Source organism: Pezoporus flaviventris, unplaced genomic scaffold (assembly GCF_033815535.1).
Source record: "Pezoporus flaviventris isolate CSIRO_AGI_PZ_B2104156 unplaced genomic scaffold, CSIRO_AGI_Pfla_v1 ptg000126l, whole genome shotgun sequence".
Classification (NCBI taxonomy): Eukaryota; Metazoa; Chordata; class Aves; order Psittaciformes; family Psittacidae; genus Pezoporus; species Pezoporus flaviventris.
The window spans coordinates 709,746-723,788 of NW_026892674.1; the positions used below are offsets into that span (position 1 = coordinate 709,746).

A 14,043-nucleotide genomic window follows, 5' to 3' on the forward strand; every position below is an offset into this window, starting at 1 on the left:
TTCTAGGGCCATCTTGAATTTATTTTCTATCACCAGGACACTGTCTGAATGTTCTGTAAGCCTCCTTTTTTCAGTATGAACCTTTCCCCTGGCCACACACTGTCCTCCACAGCAACATCCACTCTGTCCTATTGTGCCAGAGCATATTTACGTAAACTTTGCCATAGCATTATGCTATAGCATATTTATTGTAAACTCTGACAAAACCAAATGGGCATATATCTAATTTTGTTATTTACTGGATGTTTTTGTACTATAACATTCCTTCTTGTCCAGAAAAGGCTGAACAAACCTAAACGCCCCTTCTTGAACTAGTAGAGCACAAATGGTAGCTGTAAAATTATCATCAAGAAAGTTCTTTGCCTAGGTGGTCTGTCCTTTGTAAACATCCTAAACTAAGATTCCTAGAGGACTAAACCACTGAGGTGCCTATAGGAATGCTAGAGGACATGCCTAGATACGGTTGTTTCTTGGCAGGGCATCAAGAACTGGTGTTTCATAATAAAGTAACTAGAAGGCTTCTTCCCCCATCTGTTCACAGCGGTGAAGGCTTCAGTCTGAATTCTCTACCCTGCTGAGTTTCTCTGCTGCCTGTTTGCAATCTCCACACCATTACCTGCCACTTTCTGGAAGCTTATTAACCTCCTTCAATTTAGTGTGTTATTTTCACAAAGCTAGTCTGTGTCAGGTAGAAGTTTAGTTTAAGGACATGTATTTCAGTACAGCACTAAAGCTCAGCAGAGAAGCAAGAAGAGGCAACTGTGTTCTCCACACATCCACTGATTCTCCATTTTATTTAGGTGTCCCACTTCCCAGTACAGAATTCCATTACTGTAACAATCACCCAAGCATGAAACAGCACATTATGCCATTTTATAAAGAGACAAGGGGCCTTATACACTGGGCTGGCAGGGAGCAGATGCCCATGTCCTCCTGGAATCTCCCACTTCTATTACCTGGAAGAAAAAATGGGAGTTTCAAATATTTGTTTAAAGAAAAAATAATCCCTCTGTAATTTTGAATAGCTCAGAAATCTTCCTAGATAAAACAAGAAGTTTCTTTTTAAGGAAAAGTGAAGAAATGGGGAAAGACAACCTGTCCTACTGTATTCTGATTATCTGCAGAAAAATTATTTGCTCGGTGATGACAATATTTGAAGAGACTTTTGCTGATCAGCCTAGCCGGATCCAGATAGCTACCTATGAATTTTGGTTAAAATAAGTACCACAAAAGAGGTCTGTAAAGGTTGCCAAACCAAACACAAAATCTCTCTGGTGTAACAATAACGTAAGTCTAAAAAGGCTGAAAGAAAAGGAATGGTCTTGGCAACAGCTAAGGTACAGATCATTAATCCCAGCAGCAGTATTATTAGATAAGCACATAATTTCTAACCATATGACTGCAACATTTATGGAGATGGTGGTAAAAAGACAATACTCTGATGCTATGTTTATGCATCACCTGTCAAACAGCAGCAGCAAATCCTGCTGACCAAAGCTTATCTATAGTATTATGTTGCCCAACAAACATTTGTCACAGACTGCATATAACTGGCATTTGGGTGTATTTCAAGTTAGCCAAAGAGGCAGCTCAGTACAAAGAAAAGGCTGTTCAGATTCATGGTGTGCATTTACACATAGCACAACTATCTTTAAAAAGTTTCTTTTGCAACCTAGGGATGTATATACAGTGAACAAAGAACAACAGGAATATAATAAAAAATAGGAGCTATTAAAAATCATCACCATGAACAAATGGAGGTCATCCAGAGTGGAAATCTCTTTTCTGTCACACCTCTAATTTACATGATTCACTTTGCAAGGCTGTCCTTTTCAGATCACGCATTACAACTTTTGCTATAAAAAACAGGGAAAAAACTACCAAGGAAGAATTCAAAAATATGGTATTTAACATGTGTTAATATCTTCAACCACTGAACATACAGATCATGAATAAAGTAGGTACATACCTATATCTTTTTCCCTTCACAAAAAAAAAAAAAAACAACCCACAGAAGTTTGGCTGCTGAAATGGAGTTAATCTGGTTCAAAGATGAAATAAATTTCAAATCAGTAATAAATAACCTCCCCTTCCTTCTCTGTATTGTGTATAAGAGACATTTTAGGAAAGTCAGTTTAGGAAAAAAGTTTAGGAAAAAAGTTAGGGAGTTGTGATTATGCACAGGTCAGTCAATTAATGTCTTTTAACTTATCAATAGTTACTAGGAAACACCTGTTACGGTAGCATAACACATCAGGCAAACAAACCCATAAAAATCACATTCCCTCTTTTCCCAGAATTATGTAGTTTGCCTGCCTGTAAGCATTTTCCACTGCTTTCAGTAGCATATTTTCCCCACTATCTGCAATGTATTTTTTCTCAAAAAAAAACCCAAAATGCAAAAACCCAGTAACAAAACAACAACAAAACCCTCCACCAAACAAAAACCCTCAAAAAAACACCCACTAAGACTTTCCAAACGTTCTGGAATCTGAAGTCCAGCCTCCTCATTTCTTTAAGTTACACTCAGTAACTGGAAATTACCTTATATTGTAAGAGAACAAAATCTGCCACTTAACGTAGTGGGGTATGTTACCATACAGTAACTCAGCACATTGCCCTAATACACACAGATTTAGCTGTATTAGGCCAAACACTACCTGTAGAAACCAAAAATAATATACTGACTTCAACAGAAGCAAGTATGTGTGAAAGCAGAAGGAGGATGGCATGGAATTCAGACTCCTTATTATTATACCTCTGCCATTTCTCCTTAACACACCACACTCTGTTTTCAACAATACAGCATCTGTTCCACCAGCTGTCCCTGCACTGGGGCTGACAGCTTCTGAGGCAGGTCCAGTTCCACAACAAACACAACATACCACACTCTGAAGTCACAAACAAACAAACAAAAATACAAAGCAAGGTCAAATCGTTTTTGACCGATCAGGATGCAATGGTCACAGAACATCACTTCGAAGGTTTTTTTCTGTTCAGGAACTTTTGATTTGCTTGGGAGGAATTCCACATAATGACAAACTTTTTGCACATAGCTATTTTGAGTCTAGATAATAACAGCACCCGCCTTTCACACAGACTTATCTCTGGGGTTGTACAACCCACGGAGACGTACAGCACGCTTTTCAAAGATATAACTGTTGCTAAGCATAGAATCATAGAACAGTTAGGGTTGGAAGGAACCTTCAAACATGCCAGAGAAGCCCATTTTCTAAATCACTGTGAACGGACTTAACTCCTTCTGTATAAAGTTCCTGAATCACTTCCCAGATCTAATCTTGCAATAATAAACAACCCAACAACAAAAAAAAGCCAAACAAAAAACAAACCCAAAAGATCACCCCAAAACAAACCAAACAAAAAACACCACCACCCTGAAACATTTCTGCACCGTCAGTCCTTCAGAAGAACCTATCCCCCAGCAACACTTTTGTGATAGCAGCAGAAGCATACCCAGCTATAAAGTCCACCTCTAAACTGAACATTTTAAGCATACCTCCTGAAAGTTTACATTACAGTACTCACCTAAATCTCCCCTGAGCTTTGAAAAACACCGTAAGATTCCCTGAGCCTCTACAATGCTGCTAGTTTTTTGGGTTTTGTTGTGGTGGTGTTTTTTTTTAAATAGAGGTCAGCATGAGCTGAAGGGAATGAAAACATGAAGGGAATGAAACTCCACCACAACCACAGAGATTTACAAAGTTTTCTAAAAATAAATCTTCAGCAATACAACTTGTAGCGAGTTCACTTCTGACGGAATCAAACCCCCCATATTATGTCCTTGTTCTTCAGCTGAACAATCTGCCCTGTAGCTTCAAGTTAGTCAAACCAAAGTTACTTGATTTCAAAGGTTAACTCACAGCTAAATGAACATGACGGTTTCTCAGAAGGATCCAGCTACCTGTTAAATGGGATTGGCAAATAAATTCCAGCTTTGTTTCCAGCCAGCAACTACTTAAATAGTTTTCTAGTTTAAGACAAAGTGTTTCAACTTCGTTTGCCTACCCAGTCTTTTCACACTCTTCAGGCTAGTATTGCTAAACACTGCAGCTTGCAGCATAACAGACCACCTAGCTTTCCCCTACATCACACCAACCTCCTACTGAACAGCAAAAATTGACAGCTAAAATAGGAGAGTCACAGTGAGTGAGAAGTCCATTTACCACACTGGTTAAAACTGAACCTCACTTTTACATCTGTATCTGATTCAGCAATCAAAAATTAAACACCTGGAGACAAAACAGAGGGAGGCTTCGATTCCTGGCCAACAAACCCCTTCAGTACAGTCAACTCTTGGAACAGTTCTCCAACAGCTGAAATGATGGAACGGGCGAGATTCTGTCTGAACTCTTGGAGTTCACCATGGTAAGCATATGGCACTTGCCTTGGCACGTTGGTGGGATTGTGATATAGTCAATCTGCCAGGCTTCCCTATATTTGTACTTCAGCCATCGTCCTCCATACAAAAGAGGTTTTAACTGCCTGGCTTGCTTAATTGCAGCACATGTTCCACATTCATGAATGTGGCATGAACCTGGGCAGTAGTGTCCATTGTTAAGTTCACCCCTTGATCACGAGCCCATAGTTATGTCACATCTCTGCCCTGATGGCCTGAAGTGTCATGGGCCCACCAGGTCAAAAATAATTCCCCCTTATGTTGCCAATCCAAGTCCATCTGAGCCACTTCAGTCTTAGCAGCTTTATCCACCTGTAGGTTGTTCTGGTGTTCCTCAGTGGCCCAACTCTTGGGTACATCTGCATCTACAGCGTATACCTTCACCACCAGGTTCTGTACCCAGACAGCGATACCTTGCCATAGAGCAGCAGTCCAGATGGGTTTACCTCTGCGTTGCCAGTTGCTCTGCTTCCATTGCTGCAACCACACCCACAGGGCATTTGCCACCATCCATGAGTCAGTATAAAGTACTGGCCACTTTTCTCGTTCAGCAATGTCCAAGGCCAGCTGGATGGCTTTCACCTTAGCAAACTGACTCGATTCACCCTCTCTTTCAGCGGTTTCTGCAACTTGTCATCAGGGACTCCACAAAGCTGCCTTCCATCTCTGATGCTTTCCCACAATACAGCAGGACTCATCAGCAAACAAGGCATACCACTTTTCACTTTCTGACAGTTTACTATATGGTTGGGCCTCTTCAACATGCATCACCTGGTGACATTGCAAAATGTTTGCCCTCTGGCCAGTCTATGATGACTTCCAGAATTCCTGGACGACTGGGATTTCCTGTTTGAGCTCATTGTGTAATTAGTGCAGCCCACTTACTCTGTGTAGCATCAGTTGCATGATGTGTAGAGGAGACCCTACCTTTGAACATCCAGCCCAGCATGGGCAATGGGGGTACTAAGAGGAGCTATTCCTCGAGTTGGTGTAGCTGCGCTGTTGTTGTGGTCAGGATTTGAGAAGCTGCTGTACATGCTGCTGGGGTTGGTGTAGTTGCTGTGCTTGGAGTTGAAGTAGCTGCATTGTCTGTTGGTATCCACCCCTTATTTTATGCCATTCATGTCATGCTCAGATCCCGTATTTTAAAATATGGGATATATGTGCATATACAAAATGGATGGCATACAAAAAGATGTCCCTGGATCTGATGTCAAAGCAAAAGTACAACCACTCACTACCTGCCGACTGATACCCAGCCTGACCCGAGCAGTGATCTGGGGCTTTCAGGTAACTCCCCCCAGTTTATATACTAGGCATGATGGGCTGCGGTATGGAATACTCCTTTGGTTAATTTGGGTCAGGTGTCCTGTCTCTGCTTCCTCCCTGTTTCTACTCCTCCCTCGCAAAGCATGAGACTCAGAAAGTCCTTGGGCGGAGTAAACATTACTTTGCAAGAAATAAAAACATCAGTGTTACCAGTGTTGCTCCCAGGCTGAAAGACAAAAACAGAGCACTGCATGAAGGACAGAAATGACTGCTACAGCTGAACCCAAGACAGAAGGTTAGTCAACATATGTGCAATGCCTCTGACATCAAGCTTTCTATACACTGGCTTGGACTCTAGTCCTGTTCTACAGAGAAAAATCTGATACAGATCTTGCATACCTGAAGAACTTCATTTGGTTCACTGGCATAATTCTGCATGAGGGATCAGAACCCAAGGCTTGAAGTCAGAAAGCTCTGAAGGAGATGGAGAAATTACACCTCATTTGGAACATTAAGTCTCAGACTGATGTGATTACTCCACACAGGATAAAGGACACTGAGAAGACACTTAGATGCCCAGTGTTCTCTAACAAGTTATTTCTGGCAACAGATTTCACTGTGATACATACTTAGGGAATACACCTGCTTAGAGATCAGGGATACAACACTTGGGAAATAAAAAGCACCCACAGACCTCCTTGGAGTTTCTTTCTGGAGAAAGTGCTTGCTCTCCTTTCTCTGGGAGGCTGTTTAATCTTAAATCTTTGTGAATAAAAGTTTTCTGGGGAGGGGAATCATCCCAGGGTAGAAAAATTTAGGTTGTTTCTGTGTTTTTGTTGTTGTTGTTGTTGTTTTTCCTTTTGAGGAGAAACACCCAGATTTTTTCGTTCCTTATTTCACAGATGCTTAATTTCTCAAACAGCATCCTTGGTACTACCAAGTCCCACGTGAACTGGGAGTCTGGTACAGAACTGGACAGCTGCTTGATTCCAGCAAGATTTTCATGTAATGATCATATCATGGCATACAAAAACTTAAAAAATTTGAGACCTTCACTGAAAAGCAAAGACCAATGCAGAAGATGCAGCCTTCAACATCTGGCATCCGCAAGTATCACACGAAGGAAGTCAGTGTCCTTGGGGAGTGCAGGGGATACCTCCACCCATGGAAGGGGAAGCCTTCTGACTTTCTTACCTTCCATCTGCTAGCCTAAGCAGCCTTTGCCAGCCATCAAGGCCTCCTCTTCCTCTTGAAGAATATTAAGTATTTTTTATCTCTTCACCTGCTCAGTTTATACAGTATCTCTCAGGCTAAAAAGCAGGATAAGGCTATGGCCACACTGGGCAAGAAGCATGGTGGGGAACTGTGCCAAGGCAAGCAAGCACCCACTGTGTTTCTGGAGCAGTCTGTCCTGTCTCTGGGATAGGAGTCAGGCTGAGCTTGCATTTTACTGCATCTTGCCTGTACAAAAGTTTGTGAACTTTTGACAAAGTTCTGGGTTTTCCTGGCACCCAAAGGGCAGTATCACAGCTTCCCGCTGGAGCCATGCACGTAAATGTTAAAGCACAACTGCTGGGTTTCTGTGCCACGGCAGAGAAGGATTTCCAGGATGCTGCATGGAATTCCTCCAAGCGGTACAAGCCTTGCTCCTACGACTTCGGAGTTTAGTGCTGTGACTGGGGCCGCCTCCCGAAGACCGCGTAACTTGGCTGAGGGGAGATGTGTTGGTGCTCAACTTCAGCCTGGATGCGGAGACCCCTCGGCAACTCCCTCCTACAGACTCCAAACCACAGTCGCAGCCCAGAGCCGCGAAGCCAGCCCCGCGCCGCCGAGCCCTGCGGCCGCCTCGGGTCTCTCCACAGCCGCCTCCCCCACCCCGGCAGTCAGCCCGGGTAGGAGCCGCACGGTCCCCGGCCTGGTCAGTACTCACAGCCTCAGGGTGCCCCTGTTCTCCCCCTTTCCAGCTTCCCGCACCACCTTCGGCTCCTCCGCATTGCACCGCTGCTCGATCACGAGCACCATCGTTACCACACACACCACCACCGCGGAGAACTCAACCGCCGGACTTAGCCGCGCAGCCCCGCCCCGAGGCGGGTCCTCTCTCCGCCATACTGGAGCCAGAGAGCGGGTGTAGTGTGGGGTGTTGTGGAATCCTGTTCCGTTGGCTTCGGGCTGACTGTAGCTGAGAAGAGGCCAACCCGGCCCCGAGAGGCGGGTTCAGTGTGGCTCATCCGTTACGTGCCTTAAATGATTCAGCCGGGACCTTGTGTGAGACGGTGCTTCTCGCGGTCCCGAACAAAAGGCGCCTTCAATGAGCGAACGGGGCCCCGAGGTGAGGGCAGCCGAGCTGGCCAGTGAGCGGCGCGCGGGGCTGCTTGCTCCGGCTCACCAAACAGGCGGTATTCCAAACACCGATTCCAGTGTCCAGGCAGCTATACTAACACGAATTTTTATGGTGACTATGTGGCACTTCCACTTGCGGCTGGCTGCGGTGGCTTTTTGTTTCCCGAGCAGCTTGGGCTGGTTTGTCTGCTAGGGAAACGACCTGGCGTTGTACAAAAAGCAATGAGCGTAGCCTTCACCTGACTTTTAGGCTGTTGAAAGAGGGAAGTGCAAAATAAAATATACTCTTTTGTTCAGAAGTAAACTTAGTTCTGCTTTGTATCTAAGCAACATTGACCTTGATGGCAAGTAATAATAGCAAGAAGGAAATATTTTGGATAAATGTTTCATGATGGCCAGTTAGAACTGGACTAGTGGTGGGCAGCTTGCCAATGGAACTTTCCAAACCAAAAGTTCAACCAAAGAAAGAAGTGATGATGCAAGAAATGACCACCAGTGATATCAAAGACCAAATACCATGTATGTGTATGCCTGTATTTATGGGATACATAACTAACTAATGTTTATCTATTATTCAAAGTAGAAACCAAGGCATACCTGGATGAGAAATGAGAAGTAATTTACATGAAAGATTATTCAGACCTGTTAGGTCTTGCATCTGTGAAACTTTGGTTGCTGCCTCTGTGCAGCACCTGAGCAGATTTGGTGCTGCATTGCAGTCTCTGTCTCCCCTTATGCCAGACACAACCTCTTGCTATATAGAGGCACCCTATTTATCAAAGTGATAATAGGATAGGCCCTGTTTCAGCTCTCTGGGCTGCGAGTAAAGCTGAAACTGAAAGAGCCAGGGAAGGCAGGGTTGGCATCCTGTGTCTGCTTGGACCCGGGACCCTTTGCTGGGGTGCAGCAACCTCTGTGAGGCCTTGGGTTCCATGGGAATTATTCTCGTATCAGTGTACGCTACCAAGGCATGCACAATGTGTTTGGAAACAGTAGGTAAAGTGACTGCCTACCCTTCATCTCATTTTTGGAGACTTTCCATTACATTAGAAAGGTATTGGTTGCTATTTTAGTGCCAGTTTTGAGGCCAAGTCAAACTATTCTGCAGTCACTCCAGCAGAGTAATTCTGGGTTACAGTAGGCAAAAATCTGACTTTTTAGTATTTGAACAAATAACTGTCTTTTGAGTGCTTATATTCTCAGTCTCTGGAAGGTTTAGCTGCAGGAAATAAATGCTGTCATGGAGTGTTTTGTTCACTCTTTTCCAGAGGTTCCTCTCTCTGCCACAGTGGTAGAGACGTGTACTGGAAAGGAGCTAGTTGGTCCCTGGAATACAGTCTCTGGTTTAGTTTTATCTGGCTCCACTCCCATGGTATGCAAAGCACTCTGTTTAATTAGTCAAGTCATTTAGTGTAGAAAACCCCCTATATTCAACTAAATTGATACCTGCAGCACAGTAAAAATGAGTCATTACTAAATACTTGGTTCCACAAATACTTGGTTAAAAAACAAAAGTGAAGCATTTGCCAGTAACATTCATATTAGGTAAAAAATATTATTATATATTAATATTATAATATTATATAATTATTATACCACCACCAGGAAAAAAAGTAGAGTATGGAGACATATTCTGTAAATGCAAAGTCATGGAAATGGGAGTCAAAAGGGTCCTTGTCTCTAATCCTGGCTTGGCAGCTCATTTGATGCACTGCATTAACCAATTAAATAACAATAGTTGTGTTTTTCAACTGTGATCTGACATTAGTATTTACCTGCCTTTTGTGCACAGCAGAATAACAGAAAAACTGTATGACGAGTTGTAACAAAAACTATGAAGATTGTTTTGTCTCTGATGGGTTTTATTTGGACACAGGACAGGTTCCGTGCATTCAGATTTTCTCTCTGTAGATGTTTCTTAATGAGTATTTGATATACAACCCACATTTGATTATTGCTAAGGTTGATGTTAACGTACATACCATGTGTGACACTCAAGACAGCTGGTGGTCAGCTGATGTATATTGTTTAAAAATCTCATTCTCTTGTGTTCAGTGTACTTTTTTCACAGTCATTCTGAAGGCTGGTCACTGCGAGGCTTAAGATTCTTCTAAACTTTAAGAGATCTGGATGCAGGGTATTGACTCGCATTACAGAGGCAGGCTCCAAAAGGGAGGTTGAGATCTCTATTGTTTTGCCAGTGTTTTCATCTGGACTGCTGGAAAATGTTTTGTTGTAGTGTCAGAGCAAGTCTGTTCATTCATGCTGATAAAATGCTGCATACACATGTGGCCAATAATTTTGTCAATACAAATCTCTCATCTATTATGCATGGCTGGACATGTCCTCTATAGCTCCAGAGTCTTAATTTGCTTCTGAAATCAGTTCTGCTCTGTGTCAGGAATAACATGCTGCCATGGTGATAAACTGTGAGCTTCCCTGTCTGAAATGTTAATACCCCCCTGAATTCTGGCAAATGTGTGCTTATCTACATGGTGCCAATTGCAGTGTGTGGAAAACAGAGGTATATAAAACTTATGCATATAGTCAGATTTTGTCCTCAGGCATGAATAATTAGGATGAACAAGAGCAATCACAGATGTATATATATGCTCTAAGTAAATAGGACCATATTGAAAATAGTACCTAACAATGCAGAGCCTGCATTTCTTTCTCCCCAGGACATTTTCCTTCATTTTTCACGTAGCTCATCTTGGAAAAGTGTATCATGGCAGTGACAAACACATGAAAAGCAAGTTTGATGACAGTTCAAGCTTCCCTGGCCAGTTTGGATGGGGCTTTGAAGAACCTGGTGTGGTGGAAGGTGTCCCTGCCCATGGCAGGAGGGGTAGAACTAGAAAATCTTTAAAGTCTCTTCTAACCCTTTCTATGCTTCTGTGATCATGCATTTGCTTATTAGATTGACTAGTATTTGCAGCCTGCTATTCCATCTTTTCTATTGATAGAGGTATAGTTTCACAGCAGGGTTTTATGATCATATTATTCTTACTGAAACAGCAATTGAGTGAGCTGGATTTCTAGAAGGCCTGCCCTTGCCACTTGCTACTTGGCAGGCAGGTTGATCGTTGAGAAATCTGAGGCAAAGTACTCTGTTCTTTGTAAGGGCTTATCACATGCTGTCAGAGCATATATAGTAGCTTTTCTTTTGTGTACTGGTTATCAAGTGGTAAATAAAAAAGTAGGTAAATCTGTCTGCCCAGTGTTTTGAGTTGGACAGAGAAAGGAGGGCAAACTTTCTATTGCCCAAATTAGAAGTGGTTAAACATCACCTACTTGTGCTGAAGCCTCCACACGCTGCTGTATATACATGTGTTACATGCCTAATTGGAGGATGAGATCAAGAGAGGCATAAAACCCCACATGTGGATGTTTTTAAAAAAGCAGGCTGTAAGGGATTAATTTTAGGTAAGAGCCTTTGAGGGCTTGTCCTGGGTTCAGCTTAAACCATGACAGGGCTCTAATTAAAATTTCTGATTCCTTATTCTCTGTTCAAACAGACATTATCTCTGACATTTGAGTTGGAAGAAAGGATGTTACGCAGGTAAAATACTAAGAAGCCCTAATAACATTTCAAAAGAGAAAAAATGAGGCCAGCAGACTTATTTATACTTGTGACCCAATTAGTGATATAAGCTATCACCCCACATAAAGAATTTGTGCACAGCTACAAAGAAATGTAATTCAGCTGCACAAAGACATGTAGAGGTGCCCCCTCCAAATCACTCTTCAGGGTGGCTGGGCACTGAGCAGATATTAAGGATAGTGCTTGGTAAAGAATTTTCAAATTGGTTAAGAGCTAGTAAATGGCTAAAGCTACTTTGAATATTTTATTCATAAGGAGTTGACATAAATTCCATGGATGTTCCCTTGTCTCACTCCTGCAGTAGATGGGGAAGGCTAAGTAGTAAATGCTCGTAACCCTCTGATGCCACATTCCCGCATGTGTCTGTGCTGTCTAAAACGTGCATGATTTATCCAGAGCTCTTCATTACAGTGAATCCCATCTCAATTGAAGTCCACAATCCACAAGAGTTCACCCTTCCAAAGTAAGAAAACAGATTTCCCCTTAGAAACTGTTTGCGATTGTTCTATCAGCAAAGCCTTCAGCAGTATTCATTCGAGTGCTCAGCTTCTATGAATACTCCTTGTGATTATGATAGCTTTTATCTTGAAATACAATTTAATGAGCATTATAAAATAAGCATTTTATATGGGCCAAAACACACATCAAAACATTTTGTTAAATTCTCTGTTCAAAGCTTACATTTTTTTGTGCAGTGATCCACTCAGATATCATAGACAGTATTGGATGACCTTGCAGAGGTCATTTTAAGACTTTGTGTACAGTTCTATATGCACTCAAAGCCCTACTTCAGTGTAAGCAAAGAGAGAACAAAATTGCCTCCTTTACAAATTTCTCCATTACAGTAGTGCTCCCCTTTCCAGTGCAATCAGTAACATAAGTGAAATTACCAACTCTGCATGCACTGCCATTTCATATTAAAAGCTTCCTCATCAGGGTATTATCACTGGTGTATTTGTCCACAGGCCGTCCCCTGTTGCTGCCTCCTGTGTTGTTCCCCCCCCCAGAATAAAGTGCATACAGAATACTCAAAACTCATCAGGATTTACCTTATAAATACTGATCCAAAACTCTCTGTCGGGCTGACTGGAGTGTCATTACTTGACTTTCCGAAGCTGTTCTGAGTTTGAGAATGAAAAACAGAGTCCTCTAAGGAACTCCTTTTTCTCCTCATTTTAATGGAGTTAGCTGCAAAGCTTGGAAGTTCAGTTCCAGTATGCTCCTTCAAACGCACAAGTTTTCACTGCTGTAGGAAGTGCAGTGCTGCTGTGACTCCAGCTCAGGTTAGTTGTTAAAATCAGTTAATGAGTAACATATTCATGTGACATCATAAGCTTGTTTTCTTTTTTCTCCGATGCACTTCATAGGTTTATTTTGAAACAAAAATAATCAAATCTAGGTGCACTGTGTCTTTGGAATGTCATTATTAATAGCAATAACTTGTTTTAATGAATTAAGAAAAAGAGGTAATGCAAAATAAAAAAACTGTCTCAAATGGTGTGTCATTAACATGTTTGTACCAAAAAACTTTAACATGGTCTGTCATAAATTCTACTTCGTGAATTATCTACCTCACTCTGAAGTTTGAGTAACATGATTGTTTAGGTTTCAGAAGAGACTATATCCACCTGTCCTGACATGTTAAAACTATTATATTGCACTTCTCTGGTGACGCATTGGTGCACATATTTGCATGTAGCTTCAGTAAAGTCAAGTCATTGAGGTTCAGCAGATTATACAGATAATCTTTTAATTCTCAATGCGCCAGAACTGAACTGAACAAAATCAGTTTGTTTGTGAAGCAATACAAATTCATTCAGACTGTTCCCAGGTTTTACTTGCATGCTCAAAGACATCTAGTTAAATCGCTATGTCTTTCTCTGTGGGGGTTTGTTTCGTTTTTTTTTTTTGTGATTTTGTTCCTGGTTTCTTTGTATGACTATGTTATAAAATATAAAATGTGTTTTGTGGTCAGTATTTAGCAAACTGTAAGGAAATTATAAATGTCAGAAACAACAGGAGAAACAGTAACTATCAAAAGCAGGGTTAGCATTAATAGCTAAGAAGGAATGGTATAGACAAAGCAGCAGTTTCCTTGGAAGGGAAGATTCTGCAAAAGTGTGAAAAATCTTGAAAAAAAAAAGGCAGAAAAAGAATGAAGTACGCCCTCTTTATTATCTTAGGTATTTCCTGTGAAACAGAAAAAATTGAATGCTTGTACTTAGGAGCGGTATTTAAGCTGCTTGGAAATTGTGTTGGTCTTCCTGTTTTTCCTGAGTTAAATGTGCTTAATTAATGCCTCCTTCAGTACCTGTGCTATACATCATTGGTTTCCTAGGCCTTTTTGTTACCCTGATTCTGCTTGATCTTGCGTGATTGCAGGCTACAAACAGAAGGCTGCCTAGCTAGG

At 41.8% G+C, this 14,043-nt stretch overlaps 1 protein-coding gene across 4 annotated transcripts in view; it reads right to left on the reverse strand.

The window, feature by feature from the left end:
- The window catches only part of GRAMD2B (GRAM domain containing 2B), a 38,495-nt gene extending 25,619 nt beyond the window's left edge, over window positions 1-12,876 (reverse strand). For 3 of the 4 annotated variants that reach the window (XM_061478515.1, XM_061478513.1, XM_061478512.1), the window contains exon 1: window positions 12,683-12,876. In XM_061478515.1, coding sequence (XP_061334499.1) covers window positions 12,683-12,807 — 125 coding nt within the window. In that variant the 5' untranslated portion in view covers window positions 12,808-12,876. Of the gene's footprint in view, window positions 1-7,616; window positions 7,715-12,682 lie in introns of those variants that run through there. The other variant, XM_061478514.1, reaches the window with a different exon arrangement.
- Between the last annotated feature and the right edge of the window lie 1,167 nt (window positions 12,877-14,043).